This window comes from Rhinolophus sinicus, chromosome 5 (assembly GCF_057876585.1).
Source record: "Rhinolophus sinicus isolate RSI-liver-muscle chromosome 5, RSI-T2T, whole genome shotgun sequence".
Classification (NCBI taxonomy): Eukaryota; Metazoa; Chordata; class Mammalia; order Chiroptera; family Rhinolophidae; genus Rhinolophus; species Rhinolophus sinicus.
In genome coordinates, this window is record NC_142505.1 from 67,958,389 (window position 1) to 67,978,597 (window position 20,209).

At 47.9% G+C, this 20,209-nt stretch overlaps 1 protein-coding gene across 7 annotated transcripts in view; it reads left to right on the forward strand.

Annotated features, from left to right (window-relative positions):
• The first annotated feature begins 498 nt into the window (after positions 1-498).
• ZNF496 (zinc finger protein 496) overlaps positions 499-20,209 on the forward strand; it is a 44,357-nt gene continuing 24,646 nt past the window's right edge. For 3 of the 7 annotated variants that reach the window (XR_016021426.1, XR_002136450.3, XM_088798871.1), the window contains exons 1-4: positions 5,780-5,896; positions 6,228-6,654; positions 7,035-7,218; positions 9,890-9,966. Coding sequence is in view for 5 of the 7 variants with exons in the window: in XM_088798871.1 (XP_088654997.1) it covers positions 6,265-6,654; positions 7,035-7,218; positions 9,890-9,966 (651 nt within the window). In the remaining 2 variants the exon portion in view is untranslated. Of the gene's footprint in view, positions 3,932-4,144; positions 4,372-5,745; positions 5,897-6,227; positions 6,655-7,034; positions 7,219-9,889; positions 9,967-20,209 lie in introns of those variants that run through there. The other 4 variants (XM_088798875.1, XM_088798872.1, XM_088798873.1 and 1 more) reach the window with 4 other exon arrangements.

Genomic DNA, 20,209 nt, shown 5'->3' on the forward strand with positions numbered 1-20,209 from the left:
TCCTCATCCACCTTATTCACCGGATCTGGCACTGTGTGACTTCTGGCTCTTCCCCAAAGTCAAAATGACCATGAAAAGTAAACATTTTGAATCGATTCAAGACGTTGAGGCAGCTATGACAGCGCCAACTAAAGACACTCACAAAAGAGGAATTCCAGAGCTGCTTCAGAAAGTGGCAAGAATGATGGGATAAGTATGTTAGAAGCAAGGGGGAGTATTTTGAGGGGGATTAATGGCAATGTGTCTTTTACTGTAATACATTTTTTTAAAACATTCACCCTATTGTTTGATCACACCTTGTACATAGTTGTTACAATATTATTGACTATATTCCCTATACTGTACTTTATATCGCATGACTAATTTTATAACTGGCAATTTGTACTTCTTAATCCATTTCTTGTTTTTTTTTGGCTTTCATGTTTTTCGCCAAACCTCCTAACCCCCTTCCATCTGGCAACCACCAATTTGTTCTCTGTAGCTATGAGTCTGTTTCTGTTTTGTTTTCTTTATTTTCTTTTTTTAGATTCCACATTTAAGTGAATTCACATGGTATTTGCCTTTGTCTATTTCATTTAGCATAATACCGTCTAGGTCCATCCATGTTGTCACAAATGGTAAAACTTCATTTTTTTTTTTTTACAGCTGAATAATATTTCATTGTATATATGTGCCACATCTTCTTCAATCATCTATCGATGGACATTTAGGTTGCTTACATATCTTGGCTACTGTAAATAAAGCTTCACTGGATCTATCATTAGCAAATATCTTCTCCCATTCAGTAGATTGCCTTTTTGTCTTGTTGATGACTTCCTTTGGGACGCAAAAGCTGTTTAGTTTGATGTAGTCTCATATTTTTGCTTTTGTTGTCTTTGCACTAGGAGACTTCTCTAAAAACATATTGCTAATACCAATGTCAAAGAGTTTACTGCCTATGTTTTCTTCTAGGAATTTTATGGATTCTGGTCTTACATTTAATTCAGTAATCTATTTTGAGTGTATTTTTGCATATAGTGTAAGAAAGTGGTCTAGTTTCTCCTTCTCACCCTGTTTTATTTTCTTTTTCATGGCATCTCTCACCAACGGCATCATATTGCAGAGTCATTTATTTAGTATCTGTTTCTCCTTCTAGCTTCCAGAAGCCAGGATCTTCTGTCCACCATGGTCTCCCCAAGGATGGCACTATAGCAACTGATGGCACATAGCAAGCATTTTATAAATGCATACACAATCAGCAGCAGTAATATAAACCAAATAAACACGCAGCTTGACTGTGAGATAGCTGAAGGGATCCCTTCAGCAGGATTTACAGCAGGGATCCCTTTCTGGTGCTTCACCTGTGGCATCTGACAACCTCACTTGGTGCAGGGGAGAAGCACCTTCCCATGGCCTCCAGTGGTCCTCCAAGCTCTGACAACCCGAGCTCCTTGCTCACTGGCCACCTCCCTGTGAAGCCCCTTCCCCCTCTTTAGGGCCTTTGCTGTCACAGTGGCCTCTACCTGGGACTCTGTTCTCACTCAGGCTTGAGCTTCAGCAGCTCCCACATCTCAGATGTCACTGTCTGTTGCAATGGAGCCTGCCCTGACTATTTTAATACTGTGACCCAGCACCCCGTTACCTGACCCTGCTCCACTTTCCTTTTCCTCTGCCACAGGATCAGACAGCAGATCATGCTGTTGATTCTGCTAACTGCTTGCCCCACTCCTCCTCCTTCCACTAGGCAGTTGTGTATATGGAGGGCAATCTGCTTTACTCAAAGTCGACTAATTTAAATGTTACTATCATCTGAAAACTACTCTGAGCACCTGGAAAGTCACCTAGCACTATGAGACAGCCTAGTAGGTGCTCAGTATATGTTGAATGACAAATGATCCCCCAAGTCCACCCAGGGAGGTAGACAACATCATCTGTTTTCTGGATGAGGAAACTGACGCACAGAAAGTTTAAGTAGGCCTGAGAGCACCTGGTGAGGAATCCAGGCAGGATTTAACCAACGTGCTCTGATTCAACCCCCTGTGCTTCTGGAACTACAGAAAAATGCAGAGTAAGGGTAACTCTGTAGCTGAGGGGGTAAGTTTGCAGGGAGGGCAGTGGGGACTGACCTGATGCTGTGTGCCAGCAATCTCTGGGCTCTGCGTTTTACCTGCTTTAGGGCTGCACTGGGCAGAGCCATGAGCACAGGTTCTCAACAGTCAGCAGCTGGTGCCCAGCGAGTCACAGAGCTGGGAGCTCTGGCAGAGGGTCTGTACCTGCAGAGCGGTGCCACAGGCTGGGCTGCTTGCTAAAGCACAGGCTCAGCCTGCCTTGTTGATCCTTGGTTCCTCAGGGGCCACCTCTCCTCCTAGGCCGAGGCAGCCATGCTGCCTGCTTGTGCTCCTGGGCTGGGGTCAACAGGGGAGTAACTGAGGTCAGTGAAGTCGGGAGAGGCTGGCTCCCATTGGTATCCACAGGCTCCAGGTAAGCTCTGGGTGACCCTGCCAGCATCGGGCATTTGAGGGAACAATCACTGTTCACTAAAAAGAGCTTCACTCCTTTGCTTTCGTCCATCTGCTTTAGTCAGAGTTCAGACATTTGACATATGGTGGCTCCCAGTAACTCCACTGGTCAGGAGTGATACTTTGTAATTTAGGAAAACAGGAGGCACCAGGCCATGGAATGAGAACCACAGGGCAAGGGTCCGGTACCTGGGTCCACCCAACTCCACCCCAGCCTCTTCACCATACCATTTTCTTTGGGTTAACTGGTTTGTTCTGCTTGCCCTTGAAATAGGGTCTGCTGGAAACAGAGGTGTCTGCAGTTGGTGACTCTCTGGTAGATGGAGACAACCTTCTGTTCCTTGGGAGAGTCCAACTTCAGTGCAGGGACGCATGGAAGAGAGGGTTGAAGGGAATCCGACTGCTCAGGAACCCGGAATGCGCTTTCTCCCAATCTGAAAGATTAAGGGGGACCCGGGAAGACTCCTGATTTTGGGGTCATGTTCAGCATAGGATAGTGGCAAATCACCGTGTCTGAGGGGTTTGGAGGCTCTAATTCCTGCTTGCCCCTCACTGCCACTTGACTTCCAAAGTCCCCTGACCTCTTCCTGCGCCTCCGCCTCAGTACCAACAGCCAGCACAGCTCCCCGACCAGCCGCTGGGGTGGGGCTCACCGGGGCCCCCTGCGCACTCCCCAGCCTTGATCGGATGCTCAGAAGGGCCGTATAGCGGGCTGACTTTACTAAACTGAAACTCCGCAAATCGGCTTCATCCCAAGAGAGTGCGAGCTGATAGACGAGGCGGGGAGTGGAGGGTTTTCGTTTCTCCCGTCCTACTTTCCTCAGCGGTCGCGCGCGAATGGAGAGGAGGGGTTTGGGACGCCTGCGGGTGGTGCCTGCCGGGGGCGGTCATCAGGGGATTCCGAAATGAAGCGGCTTTCTTTTCCGATTCCAGCCTTTGGCCCCGGCTCCTGGATCTGCCCTTCCGGACGTCCACAAGCCCGGGGGGCGGACTGGAAGACAGTGGGGAGGAGCCCCCAGGCACCTTCTCGCGTCGCGCACCCTCGTGCGGACCGTGTCCTCTGCCTCCGCCCGCGGACGCCGTCCCCGGCCCCACCTACCGCCCCCCGGGCGCGCGTCCACCGCGCGAGCCCGCGGGGAGGCCGGGCCTGGCGGCGGGGCCCACACCTCGGCCGGCGCCCGAGCCGGGACGCGCGCGGAGCAGGGCGGGGCGGCGCGCGGGCCGGGGGTGTCGGATGTCACCCCCGAGCACACCTCGGCCGGGGGGGCGGGGAGCGAACCAGTGAGACGCGGAGACCTCCGCGGTCCTAGAGCGGAGCAGGAAGTGTCCCAGGGGAGGGAGCCGGAGGGTCCGGTCTTTCCTTTCCTCCGCGTCCGGCGGTCTCCGGCGGCTGCCTGGCCTGCACGGCTTGCCCACGGGGACGCGCCGCGGGGGTGAGTACGGCGGGGCTCCAGCGGCCCGCGCGGCGTCCTCCCGCGCTTCCCCCGGCTCCGGGCGCCTCGGGCCCGCGCGCCTCTCGGACTCTCGGCCCGGGGCACTCCCCGGACCCTCGGCTCCGCGCGTCCCCGGCCCCGTGCGTCCCCATCCCGGAGCCGAGCGTCGGTGGGTCTGCGGGCGGGGGATAAGGCAACGTGAATGTTTTTCAGGTGCCTCCATTTGCTCCCACTGGTTCCCTCCCAAGCGGAGCCGTGGTTTTCTGGATGAGCAGGAGACGGGGCTCGGCTGGCCAGGGACGGAATCGGGCCCTGCAGAGATCCCGCTTCTGGAAGGACACCGGGAGGCGGGCCTGCAAGGATGTGGAGCAGCTGCGGAGACTAACGCCGCCGCAGGAGGGGTTTGAGTTAGACGCTGGGAAAGAGTTCCAGGCTGTGAGGTGAGGAGCTGAGAGCTCGTTACACTGGAGGCGCGCGCGCGCGTGCGTGCATGCGTGTGTGTGTGTGTGTGTGTGTGTTTGTGTGTGTGTGTAGGGAGGGAAGCGGGAGAGAGGGGGAGCAAGGAAAAGCTCGCCCTTTTCCTGGCCTAGAATGCCTTCCCCTATCCTCTCTGCGGATCTCGCTCGGTGCCTCCTCCACGAGCTGCTTTAAGCACGCCCCGCCCCGCGGGAATCCTCCCGTACCTACGTTCTTTCATTCATCAGGCATCACTCCTGAGCCTCCTACGCGCCAGGTGCCTGGATGACAAAGAGGAACGCCACTATCTAATTAGGGCTGTTCCTCAGTAGACACAGTGCTGAGGGTGGGGCCCGGGTCCCCTGGGTTGGGGGGGCCGGGGAACCTGAGGAATCCAGAGGCCCTTTAGATGTGTATTGACTGAATTCGGAGACAGTGAGGGCAGGTGGGGCTGAGACGGGCTGAGACTGTGTTCCAGATGCAGGAGCAGACACTGAAGGAAATCCACTGTGGGGCAAGCTGTAAGGTGCCCAGCCAGACTCCTTGAATCCTTTTCTGCCAGTCTGTATTTGTTTTATGTTGGAAAGCAAAGTGGTCCAGACACTTGGGTTTTTCTGACTGCCATTCTGTGGCTTTGTGGATCTTCTGGCCCTATTTCTCTTTCTGGGAAATAGGAGTGAGGCCTGCATTCCACATGGGACCCTTGCAGGCCACTGAGTGGTTGGAGGTTAGGGTTAGGCCTCATACAATTGGGGTGTGGAGGGCCAGTGACTGTGTCCAGGGTCTTAGAGGCCTTAGGGTGGGGCAGGGAACTGTGTGCATCACCATTTGTCCTCACTTTCTCTGGGTCCCATAGTCTGTGAGTAGTGACCATGACTCTAATAGGGCCCTGTGTGTGTTCACTGGGGATGTGGAGGGGCCCTGAGCCTCACTGATGTGGGGGCTGTGCCCCACCTCTGTCCTGCCTGGGGAAGTGTGTGGGGGTGCCTTTAGCATGGTTTGAAGATGACAAGTGTAGGGAAGGCAGGTGGAGCAAGGTTAAGGGTCAAGGCATCTTTAAATATACACTAACGTTAACTATGCAGACTCTACTGAGTCAGGTGAGACTAAGCTGAAAGTGCTGGTGTTTTTTAAATGCTGGTGTTTTTAAATGCATAGCCATTATTTTTCTCCAGGAGAGTCTAGGTGTGGCTGTCACTTTTAATCGTCCCATCTTTTGTGTGGGTATCTTCTCAGCCGTGTGTTTCACTCCTGTCCCCCAGTGCAGACTCTGGCTCTGACGATCCAGCAGGCCCAGCACCAAGAGTTGGCCCTGGCCTCTGGCATGGTGGGTTTCTCGTCCCAGATGTGCTTTCAAGGCTCTTCCCTGCACATCTGTCTTTGTCTTTCCAGCTCATATTGTAAAGGTCTCAGGGGCGAGGACAGTGACTTTGGCTCAGAAGCCCCAAGATAGCAGCCTGCTTGGCTCGTCCCTCTCAGGTCCTTTCCAGGAGGACCTGACCACCGAAGGTACCACATAGTCTAAATTCCTTCTCTTTCCTGCATGTAGCCCCAGATGCTCCGAACACCAGTGTCATGTTGAAAAGCCACCGCTTTTCTCCTGGACTCCCCTGCCTTGTTTGTCTGCTTGCCCAGTTAGGGGAGCACGTAATGATGCTTTTAGGGGGGTGGTCCTTCTCTCTCTTCATTTGTGTAAGGACCCACTGCACTGACTCATCACATGTCCCAGGGTTTCTTCCAAGGGCTGGTCTTTGGGCCTTGTCACTTTCCCCATTGGCATCCCCAGAACCCACTGCAGGAGACCAGAGCATTGAAGCCAGTGATTTCTGTTTGGAAATAGGGTCGTCTTCTGCTGCTGACCCCCATCAAATCCCATCATGCCCACAGCCCTGTGCCCCCGAGTCTTGGCTCCGAAGGAAAGTGAGGAGCCCAGGAAAATGAGGAGCCCGCCGGGAGAGAGCCCTGGCCCTCAGGGGGAGCTTCCCAGCCCCGAGTCCTCTCGCCGCCTCTTCCGCCGCTTCCGCTACCAGGAGGCGGCGGGCCCCCGTGAGGCCCTGCAGCGCCTCTGGGACCTATGCCGGGGCTGGCTGAGGCCCGAGCGGCACAGCAAGGAGCAGATCCTGGAGCTGCTGGTGCTGGAGCAGTTCCTGGCCATCCTGCCCCGCGAGATCCAGGGCTGGGTGCGGGCCCAGGAGCCCGAAAGCGGTGAGCAGGCTGTAGCTGCTGTGGAGGCGCTGGAACGGGAGCCAGGGAGACCCTGGCAGTGGGTAAGCAGAGGGGCTGGGGTGGCAGGAGGGTGGGAGGGCAGGGAAAGAGCAGCCTGGGCAGTGGGTATGGAGTGGGGCGCCACCCTGTGCTTTGGTGGGGTTAAACGTCCTTTGTCCAGGGCTGAGGCATTCTGTCTAGAAGTGGTGCTTTGGTCAGGCCCACAGGGGAGTTGGTGTCCCAGTAAACCAGGTTACATTCCCTAAGGGCTCTAAATAGAGTGACAGTGAAGTCATACCTCTTTCCAGCCCTGTCCAAGACCTGGACAGAGCCTCCAGTGGTCAGCAGGCCCAGAGAGGGGGTTTGCCCAGTCCCGGTACAGCCACGGACCCTGGCTAGGGACCTCTCCACCATGCCCTGAGAAAACCTGTCTGGATTGCAGCTCAAGCACTGTGAAGACCCTGTGGTGATTGACGATGGTGACAGCCCTCGGGACCAGGAGCAAGAGCGGCTGTCAGCAGAGCCCCAGAGCCACCTTGCAAAGAGCCAAGATGCCCAGCCCTTGGCCCTATGTCAGGGCCAAGGGCTCCCAAGCAGACCTCCAGATCAGCTCAGCGGAGACCCAGGTAGGGAGCCTGGGGGAATGGGGGCAGGGGCCTGCAACCCCACCTTGTGCCTAGCTGCTGGCTGTGGACCTCAGACCTCAGTGTTCTCTCTTGTCCCCTGAGGAGCCACGAACCATTTTCAAGGTCTGGGTTCCTATTTAAAGCAATTGAATCAGAATCTCCTGAGAGTGTTTGTCCTTTTCATGGTGCCAGTCTGCTCAGAGGGACCACTTCTATCGGGTGGTGCTTTTGAGGCTGCACCATCTCCTTTCGGGGGGTGGGGGGTGCATCTCTGGGCTTTTTCATTTTGGGGGACAGCTGGGCACTGTTGCTGTCCCAGCAGGGCCTGTGTCAGGAGCCAAGTGTGACAACATCCTCTTGTCTCTCCCCAAATCTCTTTCCCTGGCTAAAAAACTCCTGCTGTCAGTCTTATTATGATGCTGTGAGGAAATACAGAAATACTGTCAGAGGGAGCAGGGTGGTATCTCAGGGTTGGGGCTTCAGTCACCTAAACATGTCTGACTGTTCAAAGCGTGCTAGTGGCTATAGGCAGGTGGTTTGGGCATCAGGTACACTTGGCTTGGAAACCTTGAGCTATAACCCGGGCCGTGCTTCTAAACTCTGCAGGCCTCAGTTTCCTGGTTCTTAGTGGATTTTCTGAGGATTAAGGGATTATACCCATAACATGCTGAGCAGGAAGCCTGAGCCACCCATGATTTTAGTTGAAGTGACCCTTATGGGAAATGTGGTACCCTCAGGTTGAGTAAGTGACCTCTAAGGAGTGAGGGTGACCTTGGGTGGACTTACCACATCGTGCTGTAAATACAGATAGAAAAGGAGAGGATGGGGAGGCCAGGAGTGTGTTCTTAAGGTTCACAAAAGTTGTCCTTGGCATTGTAATAAGTGTTTCAGTTAAAAAAAAAAAAGCATATTACATTTCTTTATGTGTGAAAATATGTTGATTTCTGTACAAATCAAATTCTTCAGCCTCTCCTTGATTAAAAGTCAAGAAAGGTGTGTAAGTTTTCTAGAAATGCCAGAATGAAATCCCATAGAGAGGGTGGCTTACACAACAGACATTTATTGTCTCCAGGTCCTAGGGGCTGGAAGTCTGAGATCCAGGTGGGCAGGGCTTGTTCCCTTGAGGAGGCCTCTTTCCTTGGCCTGTGGACAGCTATTGTCTCCCAGTTGTCCTGGCGTGGCCATTGTTCTGTGTGTGTCTATGTCTTAATGTCCTCTTCTAAGGACACCAGTCAAAATGGATTAGGGCTTACCCTAAAGATCTCATGTTAACTTAATTACCTCTTGAAAGACCCCATCTCCAAATACAGTCACATTCTGAGGTCCTGGGGGTTGGGATTTCAACATAGGAATTTGGTGGAGAAACAATTCAGCTCATGAAGACAGGCGTAAGGGAAACAACCATTAGTTTAGATGAACATAGCATGTGCAGGCAGCCCGGGGTGTGTAGGTGGGTGGCAGGAACATCCTTGGGAGGAGCTGCAGCAGCCAACGCTGGTGAAGGTCGGGCATAAACCAGTTACCTCCAGGGGCTTTGGGTCCCAGAATTAGCTCTTCTGTTTTCCCTGAGTTATCAAAAATGGAAAAGGAGGCAGGATGTGTTAGGTACAAGGAAGACCAGAAACACGTGGGTGATTTATCATTGGAAGGAGCCTCCAGTAAAAGCCGTAGAACGCCTAATCTTAAAAATCTTCCCAAAAGACTAGGTCTTGTGTAGAGGCTGAAAGCTTTCCCAAGTGCTTTGCAAGTGTTCATGTATTCTTGTACCATGGGAAAGGTGGCAGGTATGACAGAGCAAAATTAAGTCTCCCCCTCACATCCACGCACCCTCCCCACTCCCAGCCTGAGCTTCCGGCAGCAGAGTAAGGGTGCTGCCTCCCACTGGGATCCCCCACTTGTCACTGCTGGCTGAGCTGCCTCGTGGCCCCACCCGTGTTTCTAAATAGCTACTCACATCCCTGCTGTTTGCTGAAAGCTTTGCATCCTGGGTCTGAAAGGTGAGGGAACTGGCTTCTCCTGTTAGCTTTGATGCTGATTTAACATGTGACCGGGGGTCAACCTTCAGGAGACCAAGTGGCAGTAGTGCAGCTTTCCAAGTCTTATTCTGTGAATGGAGCACCTTTTGAAACAGCTCATTTTCACATGGCTGCACCTGCCTAGGTATGTGGCTCGCTACTTACAGAAGCCCGAGCAAGGTGCAGTTGAAGAGAAGTCCTGTTGGAATAGTGCCCCCCCAGCCCCAGGTCCCGGTCGCCCAGGTAAGGGACAGTGACGTGGCCCAGTGTACACTCTGCATTTCCCAGTGGTGGCAGTTAGGGAAGTGTCCTGCGTGTCCTGGAGTGTCACACCTGACCATGTGGCACATGGATGTGACCCTGAGGTCATCAGCAGCTCCTACTGACACCTCGATCCCTAGAGCCCTAACCATCATTTCCCGTACTGTGGATTGTGAGGCTGAGGCCCCTGGATCTGTGGGAAGTTGCATGGGGACTCAGGCAGGGCACGGCGAACCCAGGCATTTCCTGTTAAAGTCCCCATTGTCATGTCTGAAAGCAAAATAACAAGTCCTTGGGGTTTGCCAGCAGCTTTCATGTGCACTGTCTGGTGGTCCTCCTCCTGCAGGTGAGAAAAGAGACCGGGCTTACGAGGTACCCTTTCTCATCTCTTTCAGTTCCAGAAGAGGCTTCCCTGCTTCAGGAAGCCAGCTTGAGGGATGCACAGCAGGTGACCGCCCTCCAGCTGCCCCTGGTGAGTGACTTCTGCAAGAGCCCTTGAAAACCCCACTTTGCCTCTGTAAGTGACAGGGCAGCTTTACCAGGACCCTGGCTGGCTTGCTGTCTGCCACACAGGCATTTCGGCCCCAGCCAGAAAATCTAAGAGGGTGGACGCCTATACTCCTCCCACCACGCAGCCCGCTGTACGGTCCAGCTGCTCGCTGGGCTGGCTGTGACATCACCTTCTGGAGCCTTGTGCAGACAAAGACGGCAGGAAACAAATGCCCTGGTGTCCCCATCTGTCCTCCTCTTGGCACTCAGTGTCTCCTCCTGTGGAAAAAAGGGAGACCTTTTCACTCTTTGACTTCACGGGATATTTTTATTTAATAATAATCGCTGCAATTCTATTTCATAAATGTTAGGAAATGGAGGGAAAGACACAGGACACTTCAGTGTCGTCACACAGCGTGCAGGCTTGTTGGGGGAAGTTCCTGGTATGTGCCTCCCGTGTTCCCACTTACTTATTCAGGCGCCCTCACAGGCTGGGAGCAGGGGTTGGTGTGGCAGCGTCCTCACTCCCCTCTCTCCAGCTCAGTTTCTGTCTTGGGCCATGGTTTCTGATCCTGCCCCCTTCAATTTTCTTCTGAATGCTTTTCCCTGATTGCATGAAATTGAGTCTTTACAGCGTTGTCTCCTCCCATAAGAATGTGGGTACCACGAAGGTGTGGACCTTGTTTGTGACTGGTTCTTGGTGGGCAGGAGACGGAAGGACACTAGATGCAGTTTGCTCTCAGCACAGTGCTCTTAGCGTGACTTTAAACTTGGGAGGGCCTGGGCCTGGTGGTGGGCATGTCTGGTGCCTGGAGCTGCGCCCGTGGGACACTCCACACGTGTGCTCCAACATCTGTTGTGTGCTGGGATAGCTGCTGAATAAAATTACCCAAAGGAGGTAAAACTTTTTTTAATAAAAACTGATACCTTTGGCCAGTAAAACTGCAAAGGGAAGCTGTGAATTTAGTATCTCGAGCTTTGATGTTCATCTCTGAATTTCCCAGGTTTCTGTAGATGCCTCAGGAGCAGAAGATACAGATTTTGATAAGTCAGTGCTGTTTTGTCACTTCACTGAAGACTGTTTCTGCCCAGTGCACGAAAAGTCACCATCACGCAGGACTTTTTTTTTAGGGTTTTTTTCTTTTTACTTTTAATTGTAAAATTCATGCTTGTAACCATTTTTTTCTCTTAATTTTTATTGGGGAATATTGGGGAACAGTATGTTTTTCCAGGGCCCATCAGCTCCAAGTCAAGTCATTGTTTTCAATCTAGTTGTGGAAGGCTCAGCTCACTGGCCCATGTGGGAATTGAACCTGCAACCTTGGTGTATGAGCACTGCGCTCTAACCAACTGAGCCAACTGGCCGCCCCAAATTGTAATCATTTTTAATGTACAGTAGTGTTTTTAAGTGTTCAGTAATCTTAACTATATTCACATTGTTGTGCAGCCAGTCTCCAGAGTTTTTTCAACTTCTCAAACTGAAACTCCTCACCTGTACAGTAATGACTCTCCCCTCCCCCACACCCCTGGCCCCGGCACCACCATTCTACGCTTTCCATGAGTTTGACTGCTATAAGTAGAATCATACAGCATTTGTCCTTTCGTGGCTGGCTTACTTCCCTCAGCATAATATCCTTAGGGTTCATCTATGATGTTATCTGTGTAAAATTTCCTTCCTCGTTAAGTCTGAATGATGTCCTATGGTACGTTTATAACCTATTGTGCTTATCCTTCATTCTTTGGTGTTTTTTTTTTTTTAATTTTATTGGGGAACAGTGTGTACTTCCAGGCCTTTTTTCCAAGTCAAGTTGTTGTCCTTTCAATGTGGAGGGCGCAGCTCAGCTCCAGGTCCAGTTGCTGTTTTCTAGTTGCAGGGGGCACAGCCCACCATCCCTTGTGGGAGTCGAACCAGCAACCCTGTGGTTGAGAGCCCACTGGCAACCCTGTGGTTGAGAGCCCACTGGCCCATGTGGGAATCGAACCGGCAGCCTTTGGGGTTAGGAGCATGGAGCTCTAACCGCCTGAGCCACCGGGCCGGCCCTTATCCTTCATTCTTGATGGACACTTGGGTTGCTTCCACTTTCTGGCTACTGTGAGTAATGCTGCTATGAACATGGGTGAACATAAAGTTGTTTTTTAATCTTTTTTTTTTTTTTTAGGTAATTGGAGATTCATGTGCAGTTGTAAGAAATAACGGAGACCCCTTGTGCTCTTTACACTATGTGGTCATATCTTGTAGAAACATAGCACAGTGTTATAACCAGCCTACTGACACTGATCCACACAGGATACAGAAGGACCCTTGGAGTCGTCTTTTGTAGCCACACTACCCTCTCCCTGGTTTCTGACAACCACTAATCTATCATTCATATCCATAGGGCTGTCATTTCAGGAACATCATACATGGTGTCACATGTACCACATGTGGGGTGGACTGTTGTCAATCAGTGTAAATCTGGAGCTTTGACCAGGGTTTTGCATGTATCAGTTGTCCGTCTTTATTGCTGGGAGGACCCGAAGGTATGGATGTACCACAGTTTGTGGAACTGTTCACCTCTTGAGGGAGATCTGGGTTTCCAGTTTGGGGCCATTTTTTTTTCTTTTTTTCTTTTTCTAATTTTTATTGGGGAATTAGTGTGTTTTTCCAGGACCCATCAGCTCCAAGTCAAGTCGTTTTCAATCTAGTTATGGAGGGCTCAGCTCACTGGCCCATGTGGGAATCGAACCGTCGACCTTGGTGTTATGAACACTGCGCTCTAACCAACTGAGCCAACCAGCTGTCTCCCATTTTCTTTTTCAAATTAATTTTAGCTATGTTAGTCCCTTTGCCTTTCTATGTGCATTTTGGAGCATCCTGCTGGTATCTGCACAAAGTTCCACTGAGATTTTGGCAGGAATTTTATGAAGCCTGTGTGTCAGTTGGGGAGCGTTGACATGTTCACTCCCTGAGTCTTGATCTGTGAATGCGATGGCCCTCTCCATTGACTTCTTGGATTTCTTTCATCACGGTTTCGTGGTTCATAGCGTACAAGTTCTGTACGTGTTCGATACGATTTGTGCCTAAATACTTCATTTTTTGAGCAATTGAAAATGGTGTGATTTAATTTTGTTGACCACGTACTCATTTCTAGTATAAGGAACACAAGTGATTTTTTTGTATGTTTATTTTGTGTTCTGTGACTTTGCTGTATTCATATATCATTTTAAGGAGGATATTTTGTGCATGTGTTTGTTTTTAAATAAAAGTCCTCCGGATTTTCCATGTAGACAATCATGTCATCTGCAAATCAGGACAGTTCTATGTATTTCCAGCTTGTATGCTTTTATTTCCTTTTCTTGCCTCATTCTGTTGGCTAGAACCTCCAGCGCAATGTTGAGTAGCAGTGGTGAGAGGGGACATCTTTGCCTTGTTCCCGATCTGAGGGGGAAAGTGTTCATCTTTCACCAATATGACATTAGCTATAAGATTTTGTAAATTCTCTTTATCAAGTTGAAGAAGTTCTTGATTCATATTTTTCTGCGTGTTTTTATTGTATGTGGGTGTTCAACATTGTCAAAACCTTTTCTGCTTCAGTTAATAAATCATGTGAGTGTTCTTTTTTCTTTTTTTCTTTTTTTCTTTTTTTTTAAAAGATTTATATTGGGGAAGGGGAACAGGACTTTATTGGGGAACAGTGTGTAGTTCCAGGACTTTTTTCCAAGTCAAGTTGTTGTCCTTTCACTCTTAGCTGTGGAGGGTGCTGTTCAGCTTCAAGTTGTCCTTTCAGTCTTAGTTGTGGAGGGCGCAGCTCAGCTCCAGGTCTAGTTGCCGTTGCTAGTTGCAGGGGGCGCTGCCCACCATCCCTTGCAGGACTCGAGGAATTGAACTGGCAACCTTGTGGTTGAGAGCCCACTGGCCCATGTGGGAATCGAACCAGCAGCTTTCGGAGTTAGGAGCATGGAGCTCTAACCGCCTGAGCCACCGGGCTGGCCCTGAGTTTTCTTTAGGCTGTTAGTATGGTGGATTATGTCAATTGATTTTTTAATATTGAATCAGCCTTTCTTTCATCCGTGGAGTAAACCCCTTGTTGTCATGGTATAAAAATCTTTATATATGTTGCTGAATTTTGTTTGCTATTATTTTGTTCAGGATTTTGTATCTATTCAAGAGGGATATTTTGGTTTGTGGTTCTACCGTGTTTCCCCGAAAATAAGACCTAGCCAGACCATCAGCTCTAATGCGTCTTTTGGAACAAAAATTAATAGAAGACCCGGTCTTGGGTGGTGAACACACAATGTGACTTATAGAGGATGTGATACAGAATTGTATACCTGAAATTTGTGTCATTTTACTAACAATTGTCACCCCAATATACTTCAATAAAATAAAAATTAAAAAAGACTCGGTATCATACTATATAAATTATTGTATATATTATTATGTTATATTATGTAAGACCTTATATAAGACGTGGTCTTATATTGTATTAAAATAAGACCGGGTCCTTTATTAATTTTTGCTCCAAAAAACGCATTAGAACTGATGGTCCGGCTAGGTCTCATTTTTGGGGAAACACAGTAGCTTTGTCTAGCTTTGGTCAAAGGGTAATACTAGCTTCATAAGATAAGTTGGGAAGTGTCCCCTCCTCTTAATTTTTAAAAGAGATTGTGTAGAATTGGTGTTAATTCTTTGAACATTTGGTAGAATTGTCTAGTGAAACCATGTGACCTGGGAGATTTGAGGGGGAGGGGGTGATGAAATGGAAATGGTATTTTAATTATAGGCTCAACTTCTTTAATGGTTGTGGGGCTGTTCATACCATCTACCTCACAGTGGATGAGCTGTGGTTTGTTTTTCAGGGGATTGGTTCTTTCCAATTTAAGTCATCAAATGTGGAGTTATTTGTGGTATTCCTTCATCATCCTGTTATCAGCAGGTTCTGTGATATCTGCTTCATCCCTGATATTGGAAATGTGTCCTCTCTTTCATTTTTTGTCAGTCTTACTAGCGGTTTCAATTTTATTGATCTTCTCAAAGAATTTGCTCATTGTTTCATTGATTTTTCTCTATTTTGTTTTCAATTTCATTGAGTTTTCTTATCTATAGCTTCGTTTTGCATGCTTTGGGTTTATTTTACTATTCTTTTTCTAGGTTCTTGAAGTGGGATCTTAGATTATTGATTCAGGACTTTCCTTCTTGTTGTAAGCATTTCTAATGCAAGCATTTTAGCACTATAAATTTCCCTCAGCATTGCTTTAGTTACTTCCCACAAATTGTAATATGATGCATTTTTATGTTCATTCATTTCAGTGTATTTCCAATATGGGAGGGCTCCTCCATGCCCACAAAAAAATTCTCAAACACCAGCAGGGTGTCTGAGAATTCAACTCAATTCTGACATATCTACCTGGAGAGAGCATGGACCACACAGGCTGAGGGATCAGTCCTGCAAGACTGCATACCCACCTCCCCTACTTCAGATCCGAGATTCCTACAACCTCCTCCTTGCGTTTTGATTAACTTGCTAGAGTGGCTCATAGAAGTCAGAAACATTTACTTACTAGATTGCCAGCTCATTATAAAGGATATGACTCAGGAAGAGCCAGATGGAAGAGATGCACAGGCCAGTGTGGGAATGGGTGTGGAGCTTCCATGCCCTCTCTCAGCCCACCACTCTCCCTGCATCTCTGAACCCCATCCTTTTGGGTTTTATGAAGGCTTTATTATGGCGTTGTGATTTATTAAATCATTGGCCATTGGTGATTGGTTCAACCTCCAGCCCCTCTTCCCTCCCTGAAGGTTGGGGAGGGGTTGGGACTGTAAGCTCCAGCCCTCTAATCACATGGTTGGTTCTGACAACCAGCCCTCTTCCTCTAGTAGGGTTCAAAGTCACCTCATTAGCATAACAAAAGACACCTTTGTTGCTCTCACCACTTAGGAAATTCCAACGGTTTTAGAAGCTCTGTGCCAGAAACAAGGAAGAAGACCAAATATATATTATAAATCACTGTATCACAGCAGGCTCTGGCTAAACTGACCTAACAGGATTCTTGTTGAAGACAGGCGAGGGTTATCAGAGGTCACCTGGGGCTGTGCAGGATGAGGAACCTGATCACATATCATGGTGATCAGATATCAGGCGTAGGGGTGGGGACTCTGGTTAAACTGACTTAGCACGTTTCTTGGTAAAGCAGGATTTCTACAAGGAAGTGCATAGTTGGGCCCAGGAGTAGGTTCAGGAGCCTGACTAAAGTTTGGTCAAGAATTTTTGTCAACAAAGCTTTTTAAGAGGTTAGTATTACACTGTATATACTCATACATAACTTATTGCAACCCTTACATTCCTTCACCCTCCCCCTTTCCTAATGCAACTGATTTAAATAATTTCTCAGCATACATTTAGACCACATCACAGTGTTACAACTTTTGCTTTAGCTATCAAACATTATTTACAAAACTTCAAAGGAGAAGGAAAGCCTGTTGTATTTACCTATTTTGGCTGACTATTTTCTTCCTTTCTTATGTTCCACGGTTCCTTCTTTTGTGAGGGAGAGGGAGAAATGTTCCTCTCCTGTTCTACGTTCTTTTGGCTGGTCTAATTAAATCTACAGGAGAGAGACTGATAAGAGAAAATAACCAAATTTAGTACATACGTACATACATATATATACATATAGGGACCCCATATGCATGGGTGGTTCCCACTCAGAAAGGTAAAATGAGGTGGATATGTGTGTCACTCCGCTCTAAGGCTGAGGTCAGGCGCGTGGGGCCTCGGGGAGGAGGGTCAATACAGGACGATAAGAGCAGGTGTCCAGTCATTAGAAGTTTGCCTGCCTATAGACAGGTCATAAAAAGTTATTTCTGGTGATAATTTTTGTTATGGAGAAGGCCCCATTTTAAATTCTTCAAGGGAGAAGTAAGTTTCTCATGACCCTACAGGGCCTTGGTTGGTTGCCTTCATTTCAGAGTACTCACAGACAGGTCTGAGGCGGCCTGTTCTGAACCCCTTCAGGTGTTTCCTTGTTTCTGTTCGTTCAGCGCATTTCCTTCAGCCAGTGTTTTAGGATAAGTCTGCTGATGGTAAATGCACTATTTTCGATTCATCTGAGAATGTCTTGATCCATCCCCTTCATTCCTGAAGGGTTTTTTCACCAGAAAAGGTGGGATCTCAGTTGAGCATCCCCTCTCAGCACTTGGGAATACAAGCTCTGCCTTCTGCCTCCATAGCTTCTGATCAGAGACCGGCTGTCTTTGAATTTCCTTTTCTCCTGTAGGGAAGACAGAGTGTTCCTCCGGCGATTTTGAAGATTTTTTTCTTTGTTTGTCTTTAATTTTTAGAAGTTTATTATGATGGCTCTTGGCATGGGTTTCTTTGAATTACCTGTTTGATGTTTACTCCACTTCTTGAGCCTGTGACTTTATGTCTCTTTCCAAATCAGGGAAGTCTTGAGCCATTTTTATTTCAGGTGCTTTTTCAGCCCTACCCCCTCTTTCCTTCCAGGCCCTAGTGACACAGATTTTACTCTTTTGCTGCAGTTCCCCACGTGCCTGAGACTCTGTTCATGTTTTTGTTTGTTTCCTCTGTTGTTCAGATTCACAATTTCTCTTCCTGTCTCCAGGTTGACTGACCCTTTTCTCTGTCCTGTCCATTCTGCTGCTGAGCACATCCCCTGGGCTTTTTATTTCAGTACAAGCATACCTCAGATACACTGAGGTTCGGTTCCAGACCAGCACAGTGCAGTGAGTCACACAGAGTTTTAGGTTTCACAGTGTATATAAACATTATGTTTATACTATATCGAGGTCTGTTAAGTGTGCAGTAAGCAGCATTGTCCAGAAAAATCAGTATACATACCTTAATTTAAAAATAAACTTGTGGCTAAAAAAAAAAAATCATTGTCTGAGCCGTCAAGTCATAATCTTTCTGCTGGTGGGGAGGTCTTGCCGTGATGTTGATGGCTGCTGACTGATCAGGGTGGTCGTTGCTGAAGATTGGGTGGCTGTGGCAAGTTCTTTTTTCTAAATTTTTATTTTTATTTTTTATTTATTTTTTTTTTTTAAAAAAGATTTTATTGGGGAAGGGGAACGGGACTTTATTGGAAAACAGTGTGTACTTCCAGGACTTTTTTCCAAGTCAAGTTGTTGTTCTTTCTTTTTTTTTTTTTTAATTTTTTTTTTTTTTTAAAGATTTTTGTTGGGGAAGGGGAACAGGACTTTATTAGGGAACAGTGTGTACTTCCAGGCCTTTTTTCCAAGTCAAGTTGTTGTCCTTTCAATCTCAGTTGTGGAGGGTGCTGTTCAGCTTCAAGTTGTTGTTCTTTCAGTCTTAGTTGTGGAGGGCGCAGCTCAGCTCCAGGTCCAGTTGCCGTTGCTAGTTGCAGGGGGCACAGCCCACCATCCCTTGCGGGAGTCGAGGAATTGAACTGGCAACCTTATGGTTGAGAGCCCACTGGCCCATGTGGGAATCGAACCGGCAGCCTTCGGAGTTAGGAGCTTGGAGCTCTAACCGCCTGAGCCACCGGGCCGGCCCAAGTTGTTGTTCTTTCAATCTTAGTTGTGGAGGGTGCCGTTCAGCTTCAAGTTGTTGTCCTTTTAGTCTTAGTTGTGGAGGGCGCAGCTCAGCTCCAGGTCCAGTTGCCGTTGCTAGTTGCAGGGGGCACAGCCCACCATCCCTTGCGGGAGTCGAACTGGCAACCTTGTGGTTGAGAGGATGCGCTCCAACCAACTGAGCCATTTGGGAGGCAGCTCAGCTCAAGGTGCCATGTTCAATCTTAGTTGCAGGATGCGCTGCCCACCATCCCTTGCGGGACTCGAGGAATTGAACTGGCAACCTTGTGGTTGAGAGCCCAATGGCCCATGTGGGAATCGAACCGGCAGCCTTTGCAGTTAGGAGCATGGAGCTCCAACCGCCTGAGCCACCAGGCCGGCTTTTTTATTTTTTAATTACAATTGACATTCAATATTATAGTGATAAGACATTTATATAATTTACAAAGTGATCCTCCTGGTAAGTCTAGTACCTGTCTGACACTATACATAGTTATTACAACATTATTGACTATGTTCCCTGTGCTGTATTTTACATCTTTGTGACTATTTTATAACCGCCAGTTTGTACTTCTTAATGCCTTTTCCTTTTTTTCACCCATCTTCCTAAATCCCCTCCCATCTGGCAACCATCAAAATATTCTCTGTATTCTTTGTATCTTGTTTGTTCATTTATTTTGTTTTGAGATTCGACATATAAGTGAGATCATATGGTATTTGTCTTTCTCTGTCTGACTTCCATCACTTAGCGTAATACCCTCTAGGTCCATCCATGTTATTGCAGATGGCAAGATTTCGTTCTTTGTTATGGCTGAGTAATTTTCCATTGTATAAATGTGCCACCTCTTCTTTATCCAGTTATCTATTGATGGGCACTTAGTTCACTTCCATATTTTGGCTATTGTAAATAATGCTGAAATGAACATAGGCTGCATATATCTTTCTGAATTAGTGTTTTGGATTTCTTCAGATAAATACCCAAAAGTGGGATTGCTGGGTCATAAGATAGTCTTTTTAACTTTTTGAGGAGCCTCTTAACTGTTTTCCATAGTGGCTGCACCCGTTTTCAATCTTATCAATAGTACATGAGGTTCCCTTTCTCCACATCCTCACCAACATTTGTTATTTGTTGATTTATTGATGATGGCCATTCTGACAGGGTGAGGTGATGTCTCATTGTGTTATTTACATTACCCTGATGATTAGTGATGTTGAGCATCTTTTCACATGTCTATTGGCCATCTGTATGTTCTCCTTGGAAAAAAGTCTATTCAGGTCCTCTGCCCATTTGTTAATAGAATTGTTTCTTTCGTTTTGGTATTAAGTTACATGGGCTTTTTATATATTTTGGAATTAACCCCTTATTGGATGTATCATTGGCAAATGTCTTCTCCCATTCAGTAGGTTGTCTTTTTGTTTTGTTGATGTTTCATCTGCTATGAAAAACCTTTTCAGTTTGAGGTGGTGTTGCAATTTCTTAAAATAAGACAACAATGGAGTATGCTATATCCATTGACTCTTCCTTTCATGAATGGTTTATTTTATATTGTATAAGACCTGGTCTTATAGCAAAATAAGAGTGGGTTCTTATTTTTGCTCCAAAAGACGCATTAGAGCTGATGGTCCGGCTAGGTCTTATTTTCGGGGAAGCACGGAACTTACTTCAAAATTGGAGTCAATCCTCTCAAATCCTGCA